Source organism: Hippichthys cyanospilos, chromosome 6, assembly GCF_059441005.1.
Source record: "Hippichthys cyanospilos isolate Australia breed blue-spotted pipefish chromosome 6, RoL_Hcya_1.0, whole genome shotgun sequence".
Classification (NCBI taxonomy): Eukaryota; Metazoa; Chordata; class Actinopteri; order Syngnathiformes; family Syngnathidae; genus Hippichthys; species Hippichthys cyanospilos.
The window spans coordinates 13,844,363-13,865,987 of NC_142374.1; the positions used below are offsets into that span (position 1 = coordinate 13,844,363).

Below are 21,625 nucleotides of genomic sequence, written 5' to 3' on the forward strand. Positions count from 1 at the left end.
AACATACGGCATGTATGATCAGTCGTTCCACATTCGTCTTTCTGTTATTTGAAAACCTCTGATTAAAAACCAAACATGGAGGCATTCACTCCGCATAGGCAATGAAAGCATACGATTCGGTCCACGGACTGTTGAATCCTCTGTTCTGCTCAGCTATCTTTCTCTTTTCCTCTTGGATCCATGACCCATCAAACACTTGCTTTTCTTTCTTTATTTTTTTTTTCGAAATGTGTCGCTGGCTATGACGCAAAACTTCGTTGGCCGAAATGTTGACATTTAATACTTATTATACAGATTTTTTTCAGCAATGGAAAGCATTAATAATGTTTATATCATATTCGTGAACCATAATAAAACGAAAAATATACCCCATTATCTTTTTACCTTCATACATTTTCGAAAAATCCAGGGAGCCACTAGGGCGGCGCTAAAGAGAGTCTGGCATGGGGGTCAAGCGTCGTGTATTGGCCATCCCTGAGCTAGACTGATTGGTTTATATCGTTACATATTTATTGTGTGATGCAGATCCATCTCAATCATACAAGCAAAACATTTTACAGTATTTATTACCCTGCAAATTAAAAGACCTAAACGGTTATTTTAACTGGGCAGATAAAACATTAGCGACATAAAAGTGAAAGTGGAATGCATATTCTGAGAATTTTCTGTTGAATGTTTGAGTGGAAATAAAATTCTCCACCTTACCAACTGCAGCCATTCAATTACTCTGCTTATATACTCAGCAGCAATTGTACTAGCATTTTAAGTTTATTTTGATACGTCACACTCACTTTAGACTGTACAGAAAATTCCAGTCCCTCTTATGTTCGTATTGTAATGTTGATAAGGTAGTCCTCAACAGTAGCTGCAGTTATTTTAAACTACTGTCACCATAGGACTAATATCTTCCCAATACGGAGCAGAATGTGAAGAACTTGAAGCATTTTTTTTGTTTAGAAATAGTCTCTGGCAATACATAAATAGTATTTTTTTAAATGCAGTTTAAAAGGAGAGTAGCTAAAGAATACAAACACAACCATGTGTCATATCCTGATATTAATCCGTGTGGGAACTTTAATAGCAGTGGTATTGGCTGCCAGAAAGCCACTTTTATGTCCTGACCCGCCAATTGAGAATCCCAATTGTATACTAGCTGGTTGGCCTATTCGTGTCAAAATAGTTGAAGAAACAGTACATTGTACAGTAAGTTGCACACCTTTATAACTTTGCGATCACACTTTTGCTTGTTTGAAATTAGTGCGTTGTTAGGCAGCTCTTTGTCTCTCATGGTTGCGTAATTGCCCTTGGAGTGTGTCTTCTTCATCAGGTTTTGCCACTTCATATCATACCAAGAGTTTGATTCTCAACAACCTGAGCAATAATTAAAATAATTTGATGACGCTTAGTAGCATTTAAACCGGTTACACTCTTGGTACCATCGTCCTTTGTCTAATTTAATTTCTTTGTCATGCCATTGTTAGTGCCAGTTGTACCAGTATTTTTTTTTAAATTTGCTTTGCTTATGTTCTTCTACAGTGTGTTTAGTTGACTGAAAGGTGTCAAACCCAAGCCCCGGGGGCCAGATCTCCATTTTCTTCACAGTTTTTTTTTCCTCATATGTTTGACTACACCCTGGCACAAATTGAAAAAGGCTAACAGATAACTGTAACTGCTGAGAACAAAAGTGCACAAAGTACCTGCACTGTAATATTATCCAATTTACACCGAAACACTATTTTTACAAAATGTTATGAACTGGATTTCTTTTTTGAAAATGTCATCATATACTACTAACGAGAAAATAAATCAAATAGACCAGGGGTGTCAAAGTCATTTCAGATTGTGGGCCACATAGGGGAAAATTGATTCCGCAATTACCACACCAGGGCTCTGCAGAGGACACACAACCTCATCAGGGACAACCCTAACCCACAAAACAACCTGTTTGAACTGCTACCATCAGGCAAACGCTACAGGTGCCTGAGAACCAGGACTGCCAGGCTCGCAAACAGCTTCTACCCACAGGCCATCGAGATTCTGAACAAATCCCTCACGCACCCGTCATCTCCAATCACTTTACCGCATGCACATACAGTATGCACGTTACAAACCCTGCACAGTGCAGGAAAGCTGCTAAAAACATAATATTTAGCAGTACATGATGTTTTGCATCATCCTTATACTGTATGTATACTGTTTCTTCCACTCCATAATATGCTCAGAATGTAAGTCTATTCATTTATTAGTGGTTCACTATTACTGCACTTATTGCTCTATTACTGTTTGTTTTGTTTTGTTTTTATTGCCTACTTAATTGTTTGCTCAAATACATACACAAGGGCTTGAGCATCGCTCCCCGTAGCTTTATTATATATATATATATATATATATATATATATATATATATATATATATATATATATATATATATATATATAACTTTTCAAGTTTTTCATTTAAACAAATAACTGCTTATTTTCATTCTTTACCGAACAAAATAATCTGAGGATGAATCCCATTTGCTGGCCAAACCCAGCCCATGAGCCATCCGTTCGACACCCCTGATACAGACCAAACATATCTTTACAATTGGGGTTCATTTTAAACAGGAACAATTCAGTTCTACAGGACACATATTTTTCAAGTCATAATGTCATGTCAAAATACCTAATCAAGGTCGCAGCAGTCAAAGAGTTTGTACAATAGTCAAAGTGGATAAAAAATAGAGATTAGTTGACTGTGCAGCGATGCTATGAGCATTTTTAATCCAACAAACTCGCCAACACATCCCGTTGAATTTGCACTGAATGAGCAGGACTCCCTCAGCTTTTTTTCTATAATTCGAGAAATAGAGAGTAAGTAAGTAGTTCATGCACTCTCCACTATCGCCACTTCTTTCTGATTTTAATTTTGGCATTGAAACTTTTGTTACTAGACAGTTATTTGCTGTAATTGTGACTTTACTAGCAAATAAATGAAGATTAGTGACAGACTACAGGACTACTACAGGACATCACTACAAGCAATTCTGAATTCTTCATAATTAATCAATTAATTGATTTGTTATTTGTTGTTATTTGGGTTCCAAAAAACTTAACATCAAGGATGGAGGTTCATTGTTGTTGTTTTTCAATCTGGCTACATACTTGACTGAAAGTTATTTCCTTGTTCTCGGACCTGGTCTGATGTGTCATGTGACATTGACATGATTTGACACATTGAACATTCCAAGAGCCAAGCCAACATATAAAAGGAATTGTCAGTGTCTTTGTCCTCAGCAGTAAGGCACACAACTGCAAAGGTAACTTCACACAACCTTACATCTCACTTTTAAAACCCAATATCTTTGGCATTTGTCGCATTGTGTTTTACATGATAAAATGTGTTACGCTGACTTTCATTGTTAGACACATGAACTTTTTTTTTTATGACTGCGCAGATGGCGTTTGCTCTTCGAATGTTGCTCCTTCTTTATGTGATCAATGGATTGTTAACTGAAGTCGTAAGTGAAAATTTAACTTGCCAATTTAAAAATAAATAAATATCAAACATGTGTTTACTATGTTTACTATTTTCGCATTTCATTTGTCTAATTTTAACAATGTGTTTTTGTTCTTTGCAGCATCCTTTCTTTTTCAATTTTTGGAAAAGTTGGTAGCCATTTCTCATGGATATATATATATATATATATATATATATATATATATATATATATATATATATATATATATATAGTTTTTAATTAACAATTATATTTGTTGGCATTAACACCAGATATGACTGACCTCATCTATTTTTTTTTTTTCCATAATGAAGCAAAAGTAGTCGTCAATAACTGTCCTTCAGGCTGGACTCAGTTTAACTGCAACTGTTACATTTACCAATCTGAAGAGCGGACGTTTGAGGATGCAGAGGTATGGAAGACCATACTTGTCTTTTGCTATTACATTCAGTGATTTCTGTTGAGAAAGTCAAATATGTTCAAATCAACTTTTTACTCTTTCTTCACTAGAACGTTTGTATCATTCTTGGTGGAAATCTGGTCTCCATCGACAGTGACCTGGAAAATATATTTGTTCAATCACTAATTGAAGACAATAATGCCAACGCCTGGACTGGACTCAATGATATAAATGTGGTAAAACTTTGATGTTCTGATTAAATTATATCACTTGTATACTAGAGCCTACAACAAACGAACTACAAAGACAAGTTTCTCCTCACCTTGGTGTACATTATTTGTTTTAGAGATGTTATCTCATTGACTTCCTGGGTAACTATACTCACGGACACAACCCAAAAACAGAATAAATCGTATCCATGCAAATATATTGTGTGTGAGTGCAGTTTTGCCCTTTATCCTAAAGTCTGCCAATTGTCACCAGCTGGGAGGAAGGAACTGTCGGATTGAATGTCTAACCCTCATGTTGAAAGTGTGACTCATTTAATTAAATGTGTCTTTGTCTCCCAGGAAAATACCTTTGTCTGGACTGATCAGACAACTAATGTTTTCACAAATTTTGATGGAGCTAATTTACAGCCTGATGCTGATGGTGACTGTGTCACAATTAATGAGGATGGTAAGTAACAACAGAAAATGGATTTTGCTGAGAATATAAAGCCATTAAACGTAAATGCTTTTTTCTTTTTTTTTATACAGATGGTCTTTGGTCTGATACAGACTGTGATGATACGGAACCATATATTTGCATCAGACCTGTGGACCCTCAACACTAATCAATCATCTTGCCATGTTGTCATCTATCACAATTGCATTTCCTAATCATGATGCCCCGATAACACAAAATCAAACTCTTCTGGTGCCTTTGCATATTTAGGGCTACTGTCAATTCTGCTTTTCTTCCTTTTCAACAACACTGAATTGTTATTGACAATCAATTTGTAACATCAAAGAACGTCTGTCTGATAAATATACAAAGAACATATGAAATGTATGTCTTTTTTTTCTACATCTCACAATTTTGGACATATTTTACACACAATTTCAAAATGCAAAATCAATGAAACAAGGAAGATATTAGCAGAAATGCATTGCCATTGATGACCACAATGCATAACATAATTCAAGGCCATTCCATTTTTTAACTAAAAAGGAAGTAAGTAAAGATGGTTGTCTTGAATGTGTACGAATATATTTGGTAAAGCAGTGCAACAACCAAAAAAAATTGTTATAGTGACATTAACGAGACACTGTAATGAAATTATGACCAAAACAAGATGAAAATGTGTTTATACTGTGTGCCTATTTTACTCAAACATTTGAAAGAAGTACTGACAGTCAGATTAATGAAATTAATTAAGATTAAGAATAATTAATTAAATAAATAATCGTAACAATGATTAAAACAAAAAGGAGGGAGCATTTCCTAAAATATTTTGAAGCTTGACAAGGTAGAACAAACAAAGTACTTTTCAGGGAGTGACCTGCAAAAAAAAAAAAAAAAAAAAACATTTCTTTTTTTAAACTTCATTTGCTGAAAGTGTCACATCAGACTGAGTTTGAAAAGTAGGGTATTATGTTACCTTTGCAGTTGTGATGTTTGATCCCGAGAATCAGAATTACGATTCCTTATATATATATATATATATATATATATATATATATATATATATATATATATATATATATATATATATATATATATATATATATATATAAGCTACAGGCAGCGATGCTTGGGCCCTTGTGTCGTGAATATATAAACATGATCATTTAGAGGGGTTCTTCTTTCAAGGATACCAAGTTTCTAAGTGTGAGAGCGAGAGAAAGAGAGAGAGAGAGAGAGAGAGAGAGAGAGAGAGAGAGAGAGAGAGAAGAGAGAGAGAGAGAGAGAGAGAGAGAGAGAGAGAGAGAGCAAGAGATGCCCAAATTAGGCTTTGCAGTAACCAAATGATTTCCTCGTGGTTAATAGCTTCATGGTACGTATTTGCTCAATGGCACCATCAAGTGGTCAAGCCTAAAAAAAAAAAAAAAAAAAAAGAATACATGAATGTGCCTGTGTTAGAAAATCAAATCAAAATGTTCCCAAACAGAGAAAAGTCTCCAGTGAGATGACAGGCAATTGGCTTGAATAGCCTATATTAGGGGTGATGTCATGTATATGTGGGCATTCTCACGGACTGGTATCACACCTGTTATTATTAGGCTTATTAAGTAGGAATATATATGATGTCGCTTAAGGCCCAAGGTTGAGATGAACTTAACACATTAATTGCCCATAGAGCATAATGTTCCTTTACATGTCACCAATCATCTTTTTTTCCAACAGTAAGCTTTTTACAGGAGCCACCAAAGTCTAACTTTCCACCCAAAACCTCAGTCCACTTTGACTCACACCTCCCACTCCTGTGAGACCTGCAGTTGTGCGGGGAGTGAAAGTGGCATCATGTGACTTGTTTCACTTTGTGTTTGTGTGCAGGTGTTCACTGACGAAAGCACACATTTGTCTTAGAGACTGCCATGGAGGAATGCTTATAGCGTGTGTTTCCAACCAAACGTGACTTTGGCTCCAACTGAATTATCAAGCATGGGCCTCAACGGTACACTTACTGCTTATCAGGTAGGACCCACTCTACCATTTTTGAATGAAGTCGCATGGGGGGAAACCAGTATAAAATGTCTATTTTTGTCTTTGCAGATTGACGTTCTCTCAACAGTGTATTTGCTCTCACTAGCTCCCAGGTGATACATTTCGGCATTCTCCCATCGGATTCTTATCACATGAAAATCTCAACCACCTTGTGTAATATAAAACAAATGACCAAAAACGTATGCCCTCGATGAAAGGAACCAATGATAGCAGATTAGTCTAACCATCGAGCGACAACATGACTAATACATGAATGTAATGTACAGCACATATAGGTTGGACTTACACGGATTGAGATAGAGACTCCTTTAAATGTGGAAAACATTTTGATGCATTTATGAGTGCAATGTGAGTGCGACGGATTCAACATTTAAAAAATAATCATGATAGTGATTTTATTCAAATTAAATCTTTTATGTTCTTGCTGTCCTTTGTTTAGCATTACATTTTTTCTCTACCTTGCATTTTGAGGCACACACGGCAGGATGTCATTCAAATTTTGCGTTTTATGCCTCCATAAAACGCATAGTAAAATTGAGATTCACAGATTGTTTAGATTTTCCAAGCGTTTGCTGGGCTGGGCTGAGGCAGGTTAACAGCCTTCGATGTGCTCACATCACCATATGTGACGTACCATCTGCAACACACCAGCAAGCTAGCGTCTTAAGCTGACCGAAGACTGTCCTGAAACACTGCATGGAATGAAGTGCTTAGGTGGCTGAGCAGACTTTCCTCAAGTCTGGCTGGAGCCACGTTAAAGTGGAGCAAATTCAAGTCGGTAAAGAACGATAGCAGGCAGTTTAAAACGTGTCTGTAAATGTTACTAATGAATGTTACATAAACACAGCTATACAAGACCTAAAAGCAGAACTGAATCATATTATATTGTGGTGCACATCTGCCAGCAAGAGTTGCCTAGAAAATGAAAATTATGTTATATATATTATATTGTTTAATTATATTAAGTAAAAATGCCAATTTTGGATTCACAAAACAGTCCTGCATTAAACTGTTCACTTTTGAGATGTAAGCAATAAATATTCTTGAACTCTCAGTACATTGCACTACATTGCTACTCCATTTAAATGTCACTAAAGGGCCATACATCTGAATCATAAATATTAGGTTTGAACGGAAATCTATATTTGTTTGAAATCATCCCACTGAAATTGCTTCGAGAGGAGAAAATACAGTTGGCTACTATTCTCTATGTGGAGTTAAGATATTAAAAATGTTGATGGTATAAGCATATGTCACAAAGCAAACTTAAACCGGGATAAACCTTTTTTTTTATGTTTTATAAAATTAGATTGCTACTTCTCAAACAAAGTCATTGATTTTGAAAGAAAAAATATATTTTGAACCCAGTTTTCCTTTTATATCGTTTCCTTCATATAGCATAGATGTCAATTATTTTGTTGTTCTTGTTAAGCGCTATTGATTTGCCTTTTGTATGAACCGTGTTATATGTTTGTGTTGTGTATGAATACTGTTATACAAATCAATTAACTTGCTTTGTCTTAAAGCATTACATAGACATTTAATGACAGTTAATTCACTTTACATTCCTTCCTATGAACACTTTTCTGTGGGGCAAAATAAAAACTACTGGAGCTCAACCTGCACCACAGAATGGATTATGTTCAACAGGTTATAATTATACAGTGGGAGTGCCTATCAAAAATGTCAATCAAATCTATGCAATGATCTCTTCCAACTTATACAGTTTAACTGCAGCTTTAACACAGTATGTATGTTATAAAAAGGAACTTTTAACATAGCTGAAGAATAAGGTTTGTACTCCTTGCCAGACAGAAAAAGTTAATGAATTATTTTACTTTTACTACACGGTTTTTACTTATGCAATAGGACAAAAGCACTATTGGAGCCTGTGTTTTTTTTTTTTTTTTTCATTTTATCTCTAGACTCAGCTTTTTAACACCAAGAAACTTCCAAAGTACCATCATCTTAACATGCAAATGCTGTTTTGTGTGTGTGTGTGTTTGTGTTTCATAATGTCATCTTCAGTGTGATTGGCAGCTGTTCTGTTCTGGTGATTTCCATAGTCAGATGGAGGCATTTGAAAAAACAGGTTTGTCTGATGATGGCTGGATGGATAGATAGATAGATAGATAGATAGATAGATAGATAGATAGATAGATAGATAGATAGATAGATAGATAGATAGATAGATAGATAGATAGATAGATAGATAGATAGATAGATAGATAGATAGATAGATAGATAGATAGATAGAATTGAAAAATGATGACATTATTTTTATGTGAACAGGTGCACCTCTTAATCCAGCTGTCCCTGGCGGACCTTGCGGCTGCTTTGATCCTGATGTTCACTAGTGCTCTGAACAAAGTTCACGCTGACAACAGTGTGACCATCTGCCAATATAGCCTGCCTCTGTCACTGGTGAGAAACGACAGCCTTTTTTAAAGTCAAGAACCACATAAATGGAATGTCACAAGGTTCGTGGATACTTTCAGTGAGATTGCTATGCAAAATGATGATGGAATGAGTGAATATAATCAGGCTCTTTCAAAATGCAAATATGGAAAATATTTAGACTATCAGTTTCACTATTTGGCCAATAGAAACACAAGATAGTTCAGCAGACAAAGAATCACATACTGTAGGTGAAGGTTTATGTAATACAATACACAGCTAAGCATATGTACTGTATATAAGAGAGTATGTATGCGAGTGTGTGTGCGTTTACAGGCGTGACTTTTTTTCTCTTTAAAGCAGAAGTGGAAGTTTTCTTTTGCTCTTAGATTTTCCCAACATCTGCAAAGTATATTTAGGCCCCTATTTTAGAATAAATGCTACTGTATTGGTGTTTCATCATGTCTTAACAAAACTCACTTTAAACTTAAGAGGTGTCCTGGCTTTTTCACAGATGTTATTTAAAGGTACATAATCTCTGTGGGTATCATAGTTTGTTTTTTGTTTTTTTGTTTTTTTTTGTACGCACCCAGAAAGAAGCATATTGGAAATATGTATTCATTGTACATACTGCAATACAGATTTAACTTTGCTTTCCAAATAAATCAGCATTCTTTAAATTAAACTTTTTTTGTATTTTTCTGTAGTTAATTGTACAATAGAATTACATTACAGTATTTGCATTTTTTGGTATGTAATTTATTTCATCTTATTTGTTCTTAAAAGTAATTTTTGTAAAACACAAACCAATAACCCTCTATCATAAATAGTAAATAAAAATATTTAGTGATACAATTTTTATTGAACAATTCTTCGCTGTTCTGAACATTCCTAATTATTTTCTAACGTCTGAATTGTGTATTAGTATGAGTAGTAGCTGTAGTAGTGTTATTTGTAGTCTTTCTAAAAGAATCTATAATTCCATGTGCTGTGAAAATAGAAATCATCATCAAAATGTAAAACACGTGCTTTGTAAATCTGAGGAATGTGAGTGTGCTGACATGAAACTCGTAAAAAAAAAAAAATGACATCATTGTCGTAAGAAGTTAAGAACATGTACTTGGACTTCATGTGTTACATAAGTACACAAACAGACAGTGAACAATCATTACCCAAAGTGACGGTAAGAATATCACATTGGAATTGGACAACTGTATTGTGTCGGATAGATAAATACTAAAGTATAATTCACAATTGTATTATAACCATAAAATTAAAAAAATATATATAATATATAAATAATAATAATAATAATAACATATAAATAATAATAAATATAATATATATATATATATATATATATATATATATATATATATATATATATATATATATATATATATATATATATATATATATATATATATATAAAATAAAAATGTGCTTAGCTGTAAGGCCCTAAATAAGGACAGATAAAATATCCCACATCTGCTACTCCTTGAAGTGGCAGCATTAAACAGCCTGATGGCTTGAGCGTGACAAGGATACATAAATATGGGTGAATTTTGTCTCTTAAATCATATTCCACAGGCACACTATTAATCAGAATGCTGTGTTTCCACTAGTAAGGGCACTCCGAATTTTTTGTTTTGATGCGTTAACTTCCCCAAGTCTCAGTGGAGCAGCCCAGTGAGAGGAATCTGGAATTTATGAAAAAAAAATATATGAGTGAGCTGAGAGCAGATGTCAAAAGTAGCCCAGCCTTCACAGAAGTACTACATTCTGTTCTACTTGCATCCAGCTGTCCAACACGGTTTTTTACCTTCTTATGACCTGTTTTTTCTCCTTTTGTCCCAGACATTTTATCTGATCTCATTCCTACTGGTGGCAATGTACGCATGGCAGTCCAAAAACTTCATCAAAGGATGGCGAGCGACATCCGTTGATGATGTGGGCAAGCGGGTGAGAAATCAGCACGCGCTTTGTTGAGAACATTTTAAATAAGATACGTAGTAATAATACGCATTTGTCTCACAGAGTCTTTTTAGAAGCAGACTATTATCTTTACCGGTGTACATGTACGTGTGGTAAGTGTCTCTTTGGAATCCTTTTCATCTCGAGCATAAATAATGTCATAAAACTCTTCACCAGGTTGGGCCCAACTGCTGTTTACTTGGCGTATGTGCTCACTCCCTTCATCAGATCCACCTCATTGATTCCTGCCCCGCGAAGTGGAACCACCACTTCGGACCACACTAAATACTGCACCAGGTCAGCACCACACTTTAAATAAGAAACGGAAAAAGATGTGACAATGTTTTCTGACCTGTTTTCTTTTCTTTTCTCCATCCTCAGTTGTATTTTGTTCATGCACATCTGGATGGATTCTTGCTCCGATGCCGTGAGTGTCAAAACATTACTTCTTTTCTTTGTTATTTGGTAAAATTCACATTTTGACGATAAAGTTCAGCTTCGCAAGATGTGAATCTGACTGAATATTTCAATTGATGATACGGGAAGTCAGCCATTTCTGTTTGAAATCCCCTTTGCCCTTTAGCCACTTTCCCGCTGAGGGGCGAACATTAGCGAGTGTCGGTGAAAGTAGGGGCTCCTTTGATCTCCTTAGGTTTTGTTCAAGGTCGTAGTTGTTCTTTAGACATTCTTTAGACATTCTGAAACATATTTGTTCTGAAACAGTCTAATGTACAAATTAAGATGACTTTGAGACTGCAGTTTTCAGGTTTACAAAGCACTCATATTTTCATTGGTATTTCCCCATCATTTATGCCACTTTCATGATTGTTTGCAAAGTTTCCTATAAACGGTTTGGAGCTCATCTAGTGATTGTTGACCATGCCACCTCACTGTGAACACTGAAGGACTTTGATATCATCTCAAGGCCAAGACTAGTAAAAGACTGATCAAAAAACATCCATCTCACAATAAATGTTCGCGCTGACAGGAGCACGCTGAGATGCAAGTAAGACTTAAATCTCAACTCTTACAGACACATAAAACATCTAAGATTGGTTCAGAACACCTTAAGAACTGCTGCAACCTTGAACAAACCTTGACAAACCCCTGACTTGATCACAATTTTGCTTCCTTCGTCAATACTCGCAAATGTTTGCATCTCAGTGCAATAGTGCAGTTAAAAAATAATGTATTTATGTCTTTGAAAACACAGTTTCAATAAGCAACATAAATTTTGGCTGGCATGGCTATTGTAGGTACACTGACAAAAAAAAAAAAAAGTAAAAAAAACAATCTTGAAAACACACAGAAATCTGCCCTTTCTACTTGAAGCAGCCATTTTGCATTTATTTTTTCATCAAATAATATTTTGGGGCTGTATACAATCCCTAAATTTAGTTATACTTATCATGAAACTTGGTTGAAATCGTCTCAAAAAGTCTTAACACGTAATCTAGTCTACCAATTTTGTAATTTGAGGTCCTTTAAGAGTTATTTTGGAAATTTCCAAGTTTGCTTCAAAACGTTTACGTTCACGTTTAATCAAAGATTGTTTTTTCCCTGTTAACGTATTTGAAGCAGCTCCTGCTGCCTCAATTACTGTACTTGAGCCCAGAAGCTTGCTCATGGAAGCCACCCCTGCATTAACGCTTTCACCTACTGCCCTCTGGCAGGTGTTACTGGAAATTACAAGGCAGAACAGACTCGGATTCTTTTCGATAGGCTGCCTCCACATTCTAAAATAAAATCCTTTTTTAACGCACGAAATTGAAATGATTGTGTGTTTTGTTGTTTCTGAACTTTGGAGCGAGTAAATTTAGAAAAAGAAAAAAACGCCCAGCAGGCAGTTAATTCATGCGATGACAATGTGCCTGACATTGTTTTGTGGTTGACTTTCATAATGAATCACCATTTTTTCAAATGAAAGCAACTTGTTTGTTTTTTTCTTCCCAGGAAATAATTCATGACACTTTTATGCGAGTTTTTGTATTTCTGGTGGTGATTCCCGTTATGTTGTCATGTTCAGTAAGTCAACATTAGCATTAACATTTTTTCAGAGATTTTTTTTGTTTGTTTTGACGCACTGTTCCTGTTTTCACAAATGAAAGGTTATTTATCATAAGGTGGGCAGGTGGTATGAAGAGCACCAACAAGAGGCACTTTTCCCAGTAGAAGGAGATGGACGGTCTGGCAAGAGATTGAAAAGTGTCTTCACCACAGCTAGGAAAATGGTACTCGTCATCATATTCTGTTGGGCGCCAGGTATATGCACACACGTTATACATGTTTGAGCTTGCAATTAGTCCAAGCTGGGCGCCTTCTGTACAAAAATGATCATTTATTGGTTCTTTATACATGACTACAACAGCGCACATTAACCACTCTCTCAAATGTACATGCACCACTGTCAGCCTGACACAGCTTTGACAGACCAGGCATTTGATTATATTTAAAAAAAAACAACAACAAAAAAAACATCCTAATTGAAAAAAGCACTAACGCTAATGCTACTGAGGGGCTGTCTGTTGGTGACTGACTGACATTTTGCCGAAGGACTGCCGAATGACAGAAGAATTTTAGAAACGACCAATTTGTATTCATCTGTCATTGCATCTTATTGTAACCACATGTGTGACCTGTCATGATTGGTGATAATGTGTCACTTAACCCAGTTAAATCTTCCAAATTTGAGAGAAATCGTTTAATTGCCACGTACTTGGGAGCATGAATGTGTGAACATAGTCTAAGTAGGCAACAAGCATCGAATGTGAATTCCATCTCTATAAATGGTTTTTCAAACACTGGCTACTGTATGCAGTTTAGATGGTCTCCCCGAGCCAGAGTGGGTTCTTTCTGGGCACACACATTGCAAAAACATGCAAGGCAGGTGTGTTCGACACTCCGAATTGATCTTACGCGGGATTGGGTGCGTGAATGATTCTTCATCACTGTGTGCCCTGCGATTGGCTCGCAACCTGTTGAGAGTGTCCCCCGCCTAATGCCCGAAGACAGCTGGGATAGCCAGCAATCCGAATGAGGATAAGCGGCTACAGATAACGGATGAATGAATATACAGCTTACATGTTTTTGCATGCTAGACATTGTGGGGAGGGTTTAGTGTGTTTTGTCATAGGTTTCCTGCTTTATTTGGATAATTAAAGGAATGAACGAAAGACTTTAAGGTTTAGCTTTGACTCTTATTTTAGGACAGCCGGAGGTGTGATTCTTTGATTTCGAAGGTTTTTTTTTTTTTTTTTTTTTTTTGGGGGGGGGGGCTTTTTTCAACTATGAAAGCTACATTACATTCACATTTGGCTGACAGACAATTACTTTAAAGTGGTCCACCTCTCGAGAGCACCAAGGTCTTGACTTAATCAAGATTTACATGTGCAAAAACAATCAGTGACATGATTGGGCACACAAACAGCTGTGGAAGCTGATCAGCTAACTGGGTGTACCTAAGATTGCTGATGCCAAATGCACAAAATCGCCACGCAGTTTATTTTTCACGTTCTAGGAGGCGCCAATGCAATTAGTTTTATTTAACTAACGTTGTGAAAGTGAAGTATACAAATACTTTAGAAAAAAATGTGATGAAATAAAAATAAACTATTGTCGTATTTACTATTGTCATATTTTTATATTGGTCCAATTAGATTATGATGTGGTTGAATGTACTAAATTGGTTTACTGTCAAATAATCCTTAAATCGGTTCTGATCTGATCCAACAAAGTGATGCATTGAGCAGGAATGAAAATCTTGACTAATTAAATTATTTCACTAAATATTTTTAGCCCTGCTTGTCATTTTGCTGTCAACTTTGATGCTATGGCCTGGTGTTGAACAGCGGAGCTTGTTTGCCGCCTACATAATGCAGGTGTGTTTTAAAAGTCAATGACATGTACTTTTTAAAGGGAAAGTCAAGTCTAAAATGATCTTTGCAATAATATGTTCAATTAACATCTCGTGGGTATCTAACCATAGCACGGAGAACAATATTGCATTTTTTGTAATAAGACTTAGGCTGCAAAATCCTCCGACTTTTATCCGATTGAGTCGATTAAAAATAATAACATAGTTGTTTGGCCCTCAGGGAACAACCAATCTCTGCTGACCTGTTTTCTGAGTTTGGTAATCTCAAGTTTGCATTTTGAGCTGTGATTTATCCTTTCTTAAACCCTGCACAACTGTGATGTCATTTTTTGTGGAGATCAAGTGGCAAATTACCTGCCGCCTTGATAAATAAAATTTGGTGGACTTTTGACGCTTGATTCATTGTTCCATCAACGTAATATTATGTAACTTTACCAAAATAATAGCCCCGATTATTTTGGTCAATATTGAAATTATGATGAATAATCACGATTATTCATCATAATGGATTCATCATAATTGGCCCCTTTTTTAAACAAGCAATATACAAACAATTATTCAAGGCTTTATACTTACAAATGATAATAATAAATTAAAATAAATATATAAAGTAAATAATAATTCACAGAAAAAACTTGGCACACAGGGCAACACAGTTAACTTATGCTAACATGAGTGCAAACCAAAGGGAAAAAAAGCCAACTTAGAACCAAGCACAATATTTACTTTTCACCAAATTGTCATCAATTATCAGTCAAAATGTCATTTTCGGTCATTTAAAATTGAATTTATTCAAATTTTTCGGATTTTCAAAATGGGTTTCAATTGACAGCTAGCACTAAGAATATTAAGGATCGGGTGAGAAACTCAATGTCATTTCACACTGGTAAATAATATTTAAGGGTGAGAAAATAAGATGCTTTTGTCAGGCAAACATGTGGGAAACAATACCCCCTAGTGGTAGTGCTTGTTTTAACTTGCAATTTAAAAATTGCTTGCTTTTTTAAATGTTGATATTGCCGAGGATCAGCTTTATTAATATGGCAGCCAATATCATGATCGCGATTAAAACTCGATTAATTGTGCAGCCTTAGTACTTAGTTACCAAAGATTATTGATTAATTTAGTACTTATGTTCCTAAAATAGCACTAAGTAGTGCTTAATCAGTTCAGTTTATATCCGTGCTTTTTTTAGACCCTCCTTTATTGTGATTGAAAGTTGGACACTTAAAAAAAATGGTATTGAATAAGTTCAATGTAAGCGCTTGTTCATGGCAGTCTTTGTTTTATTCCAGGCCGCCAGTGTGTCCTTACAAGGCTTTCTCAACAGTTTGGTGTACGCGTGGGGACGCCCCAACTTTACCCAGGCTGTCCTGGGGGAGGGCACACCCTTAGTGGCTTACAAACACATGGCCTTTTTCGACGAGTCACTAAAAAGCAACATCAGGAATGAAAAGAAGACCCTTTTCTGAAGGAATGGAACTGAAGTTAGATGCAAGAGAAGAATATGTAGAGGAGGATGAAGAAAGACTGTCGCCCTGTTGCTTCACTGACGGTTCCATTGGATCAGTCTCTGTGGTGCCTACCTGACTTACAAGCAGACTGATCTACCAGTTTTCTCAGTTATATGGCACTTGTTTTTCTTTTTTTTCTTTTGTGAAGCAAAATCAAATACATGAGTGGACTTCAAAAACCTGTTTCCAGGAATTCAACACCCAGGAATTGTTGTTTTGTGTGTCTGTTCCTAAAATAGTTGAGCTGCAAATTTATGCCCCCAGCAACTCAGTTTAGTTCAATAAATAATCAAAGACTCAACTGCTGGAGCCTATATGTTACACACGGTGCCACCTTCTAGGACCTCATCCTATGCAATATGTGATTTTGAGTTACCGTATTTGACATCTTAAACAATAAAGTACAAGACTGATCAACCAACATATTGTATATAAGGAATCCTTGTTGGCATGCTGGCTGTCAACGGTCTTGACAGCAAAGGTAGCTTTCCATATCACTTTGCATATTCATTTATGTGGGACTTTTGCAACTTCTATGTATTTTTTTTTTTTTTTTTATACATATGAAATGTACCATAGATGTAATGGTAATACTTAATGTCCGGTTTATGAGTTGTTGTTTTTTTTTTCTTTCTTTGCAGATGGTATTTGCTCTTCAATGCTCTTAATTGTTTCTCTGTGGGATTAGAGGACAAAATTAAAATCATACTGCATTAATATGGTGTTTGTTGTATTGTGGGGCTGCAGCTAACTTAGTTTTCAAATGTATTGCTCTGTTAATAAAAAGATAAGGTTACCTTAAATATTATTTTAAATTCCTAATAATAAATTCAATTGAAGGACATGAAGTCAAAGTTTTATTGATACTAAATCTGGCATGGTGCTAGAAGTTCCTAATTCACATGGTGAATTTTAGATTATTTTCCAAAATCTATATCATTTGTCACGCCACGTGTGGCTATTATTATTAATGTATTTCTTCTACAAATTTTTAATCAAATAAATTACAGTATATAGCATTCACAATGCAATGGTAATGGTTGAAAAAAACTTGCCCATATTGTCCCATAAAAAGAGATGCCTTTGGAGATACAAGAATTCTGCCTGAAATCAGCAGTATATCGATGATTATTATTAATAACGCTGATGACATAAATTAAATTGGCAAACATTTCCATTGCTGTTTCCCAAAGTAAAAGTCGATGCAGGAGTGGGTCAGTTATCATTGAGCAGTGAGGGTACTAGTACCCCTGGGGTACTTGAAGGAACTTCAGGGGTAAATGAGATTTTAAATACAGCAAACAAACAAACTTGCATAAATCCCCCCAAAATAATTATTTAATTAATTGTTTGAGGAAAATACAAGTGAATATAACATAACCTATGTTCTATGAGAGCTACTCTCATGGAGGACAAGCAAAATCACAGATGCAGAGCAAAGGTTGGTTGTTATAATGCTTTACTATGATACTTTTTCAACTGAATATTTTTTCAGTTTTTAATGACACAATGTTCTTCCAAAATTTAACAATGTTTTTTAAAAAAAAAAAATAAAACATTGACTCGCTTGGACTGTCAATGTTATAGTTAACAACCTGAATAGATGAACTAAGCAGATGCAGAGAAAAGGAAGACAATGCTTGAGATGTAGTTCGCAACAGAAAGATACATTTTTTTAATTCTAAGTATTACAATAAGATATTACAGTATTACAATAAGATAGTTACAGTATCTGTGTGCTCTGTTTGTTCTTTTTACTCTTTTCCCATCAAAGCATCCGTAACATTCTTGATGCCAATCCAAAACATTGTCCATCCAAAACATTAGATGCACTGCTGAAACTGAAGTGAAACATTACAAATGCTCTGATTCAATCATGCCACTTGTGTTCAGTAGCCATATTTTTGCCATGTACAATAGTAAAGTATGTATCCAGATTGAAATTTTTCAGCATACCTCATGGGGCGAAAGGATACGGATCACTACCTAGAGTTTAACATTTCTCAGACAGGTAAGATATACGTGTCAGATAGAATTTATCTTAGATTTTGAAAGAAAAAAAAGTATGTTTATTACTTTTCTTTCAGGATTAATTGTACAGGTACTTTTCATTTTTCCAATCAACTCCGCGTACCTCAATGCCGATGTCAGGCAATTTCCATTATTTTCGGGATAATGCGGTGCAGAAACACGATCCAGGAAGAATATATCTTGCCAAACGCACAGCAGATTATATACAGTTCTGTCAGAAATTCTTTCACTCTGGCATTCAATATTCACAAGCTTGCCACCCATCCATCATTATTCATCTGTCATTGCTTCAAGTCAAACCGATCCATCAGTCATTTTAATTGTGCTTGTGTCATCGTAAAATTCCAGTCATGTCACCACTATTTTAGGACCATCAGTAAAGAACTGCTTGTACTGGGTTAACATACTGTAACAAGCTGTGTGGGTCGACCAGTAAATTTCACCGCTCCATCCCTTGCCAGTGGCTGGGCCACCCATCCATTTTTTATGGGTCCGTCATTATCTTTAGCCAACTTAGTCTTTCTTGTCATTATAACCATGCTTCTCCATCATGGCTAACCGGTGGATTTGGTTGTTGTATTGTAGATGGAGGTTTGGAGATGTACTGTTATACCACTTGTGTAACTTTTGTAGTACAGAGCTATGGTTATAGCTCTGTCTGAAATCTGTGTAGCCCTAGTTCTGCCCTCCATTATTTTATTTGGTCATTTCAAATATATAACCTTAAGTATCAGAAAATCACCACGTTGGCCCCAGGAGAGAAAAAATCCTGGAATGGCCCATGTGGCGGAGAAAGGAGCGAATCAGGGTGTAAAGTAAGTAAGTGTAAGAATGAGACCATTTTGTCAATTTTGCACATCAGCTCAAGGTTAAGAAACCAAAAAGTAATAAAATATTGAACATTTGAACCTGCTTCTTTTATACCCATTTGACTGAAGAGCCAGGAGACATTCAATGTAGCTAACTTTAGTTGAATGGGCAACATGGTGGAATGGTGCTGATTCAAACAGCAGAGTCTGTATGTCATCTGTGTGGTATGGGCGTGTTTTACGACGTGTTGTCATCAAAATGAATAGCACGTTAATTGCTGATTATTCATTTTATGGTTGGACAAAAGCATGTTTTAAAAGGCATCCTCAAAAGGTTGTTAGGTGTGTGGCAACACCACAACTATTTGGCTGGGGGAGACACACATGGCCTTTGATGACTCTTTCAAGCGAACATTGTCAAGTGTCAGAAATAGTAGCGGCTCTTTTGAGCTCATCTGGGTTCATTCAAGGTCACAAAGGAAACTATGAACTTGTTAAAATTATTGCATTTTTTCGAAATTTCCTTGCAACAAAAGCAGTGCGGGCAAAGATCTGGTGAACATCTGATGAACGTTTGTAAACTTGGGCAAAACCTGACGAGATCACAAGAGCTGCTACATTCACCTATAAGGAGCATGAGGGTTTAAATAGCAATATGGATGGATGGAACCAAATGGATGGAACATTGGCAATTTATGCATGTGACGCATTCATGCAGATCAGAACACTTGCAAGGAACTGCTGTCAGCAACGCAACTCAAGCGCCTGATGCCATGCCCATTAAAGGCATTGATTCAAAACAAGAAAATTATAATGCATAACAGTAATTACACTTAATCTTTATGTGCCTCCTGTGGCAGACCTGTTTTCCAAGATAATCAGTAGGGCATTCAGGTGCAGCGGAATGATGCTGCAAAATTATTTTGTTTTGAATATGGGTGGGTAAAAAGTTTCATGATATGTTCAAGAAACGTTTTTTTTTTTTTTTGGGGGGGGGGGGAACACTTAATTTTGGTAAATGATTTTTTTTCAAGATGCTAAATATTTGCAGACGGACACGGACAAGTATAAAAGACAATCTCGATCTGTTTGTGTCAGTGATTAAATGTAGTGGCACGTAAATCAATGTCTGATCTGACTAGATCATGTCACAAATACACAGTTGACCAGAGTTCTTCAATCAGAACGGTTTTAATTGGAATGATGAAAAAAAATCTACACATAAAGCTGTTTGTAAACAAGGTTAATCCACCCCCCCAAAAAATTGTTTAAATTATTAAAACAACACTCGACAGTGTTGTCTTTTTCATTCTCTACAATATCTAATTATGTTTTACCGTTTTACTTTTTCTTCAATTCAAAGCTGAAGAAAAATAGTACGCTATTGTATTTTTCTACAATATAGTATTTGTACTATTTATTGTAAAAAAAACTAATCAACCTGTACAACATGGGCTAAAATAAAATAGAAAGAATATACAGCAGGTTACAGTGAGGTAAGGGTAACTTGGTATATAAAAGTAGAAGGAATTTTTTTGACTGGTCCCAGTATTAGCAAAGATTAAGTTGTGGAAAAAAGCTCCATGAAGCAATTGTTGAAGGTGAGAATATAACTGAGAAATCGACTGAAAATATGTTTTTCCAATTCCAGAAGAGGGGTGATGTGCAGCGTGACAGAAAAGAAAGAGGAACCAATATGATAAGGCACACAAAAAAGTTACAGGAAAGAGTAGCGCGAGCACGACTCAGGACAAAGGTGAGTAAGAAAAGAGAAAGAGTTCTACGTGTATCGAGTCTTTGTCTTAAAGCTGTTGATAGAGAAGTACAAAAAAGGCAAAACGAGCTGTATTGTGTCTGTCAATCTAGGGAAAGCCTCTGACGGTACCCTGGGAGGAACCCTGGTACTGCAAAGTCTATGGTGGCAGGAAAATACCTAGATGTGTATGCGGGTAACAAAGGTGTGCTGTCATTTTGACAGAGAAGTTTAATGGAAGTGAGACAGCATCAGGGATCAAGACTAAGCCCATTCTTCTTTGCAATGGAGATGGATAGACTGAACAAATAAGATCAAACTGTTGGACCAGCAGTAGTGATTCAGAGTGTTCAGGTTTAGGCTCTAGGGTACATGCTGCTTTGTTTTGGGTGGGACCTAATCAAACGTGTTTCGTGACTTTGAAATAGTTTGGCACATTAAACATCAAACAAGAGAGCCAACCCAAGGTATAAAAGGAATCCTGATCAACACCCTTTGTCTCAAGCATCACGACTGCAAAGGTAACTCTACATCTTGCTTCGCAAAGTTAATTCCGTCGAACTTTTTCAGCTTGTTCTGTATTTTCGGGGAGTACAGGGGTACTGTTAATGTAAGGCTGAAATTTATCATTTGAAATCTGAAGTCTTTTTCTTTTGTGTCAG

At 35.9% G+C, this 21,625-nt stretch overlaps 2 protein-coding genes across 4 annotated transcripts; both read left to right on the forward strand.

Annotated features, from left to right (window-relative positions):
- The first annotated feature begins 3,236 nt into the window (after positions 1–3,236).
- LOC148422282 (lectin BRA-3-like) lies at positions 3,237–4,899 on the forward strand. The gene is made up of 7 exons (XM_088417440.1): positions 3,237–3,301; positions 3,440–3,502; positions 3,623–3,650; positions 3,817–3,914; positions 4,013–4,138; positions 4,472–4,580; positions 4,661–4,899. The coding sequence occupies exons 2-7, from the start codon at positions 3,440–3,442 to the stop codon at positions 4,735–4,737; spliced, it is 501 nt and encodes a 166-aa protein (XP_088273566.1). The 5' UTR covers positions 3,237–3,301; the 3' UTR covers positions 4,738–4,899.
- Positions 4,900–6,440: 1,541 nt separating this feature from the next.
- Positions 6,441–16,969, forward strand: LOC148422283 (uncharacterized). 3 transcript variants are annotated; one of them, XM_088417495.1, is made up of 12 exons: positions 6,441–6,581; positions 6,660–6,703; positions 8,640–8,703; positions 8,904–9,035; positions 10,866–10,970; positions 11,046–11,095; positions 11,160–11,279; positions 11,364–11,409; positions 12,936–13,007; positions 13,091–13,244; positions 14,778–14,860; positions 16,152–16,969. In XM_088417495.1, the coding sequence occupies exons 1-12, from the start codon at positions 6,549–6,551 to the stop codon at positions 16,326–16,328; spliced, it is 1,080 nt and encodes a 359-aa protein (XP_088273621.1). In that variant the 5' UTR covers positions 6,441–6,548; the 3' UTR covers positions 16,329–16,969. The 3 variants fall into 3 exon arrangements, with proteins under 3 accessions (XP_088273621.1, XP_088273622.1, XP_088273623.1); XM_088417496.1 differs by lacking the exon at positions 14,778–14,860; XM_088417497.1 differs by lacking the exon at positions 8,640–8,703 and having other exon boundaries at positions 6,489–6,581.
- Positions 16,970–21,625: the final 4,656 nt, after the last annotated feature.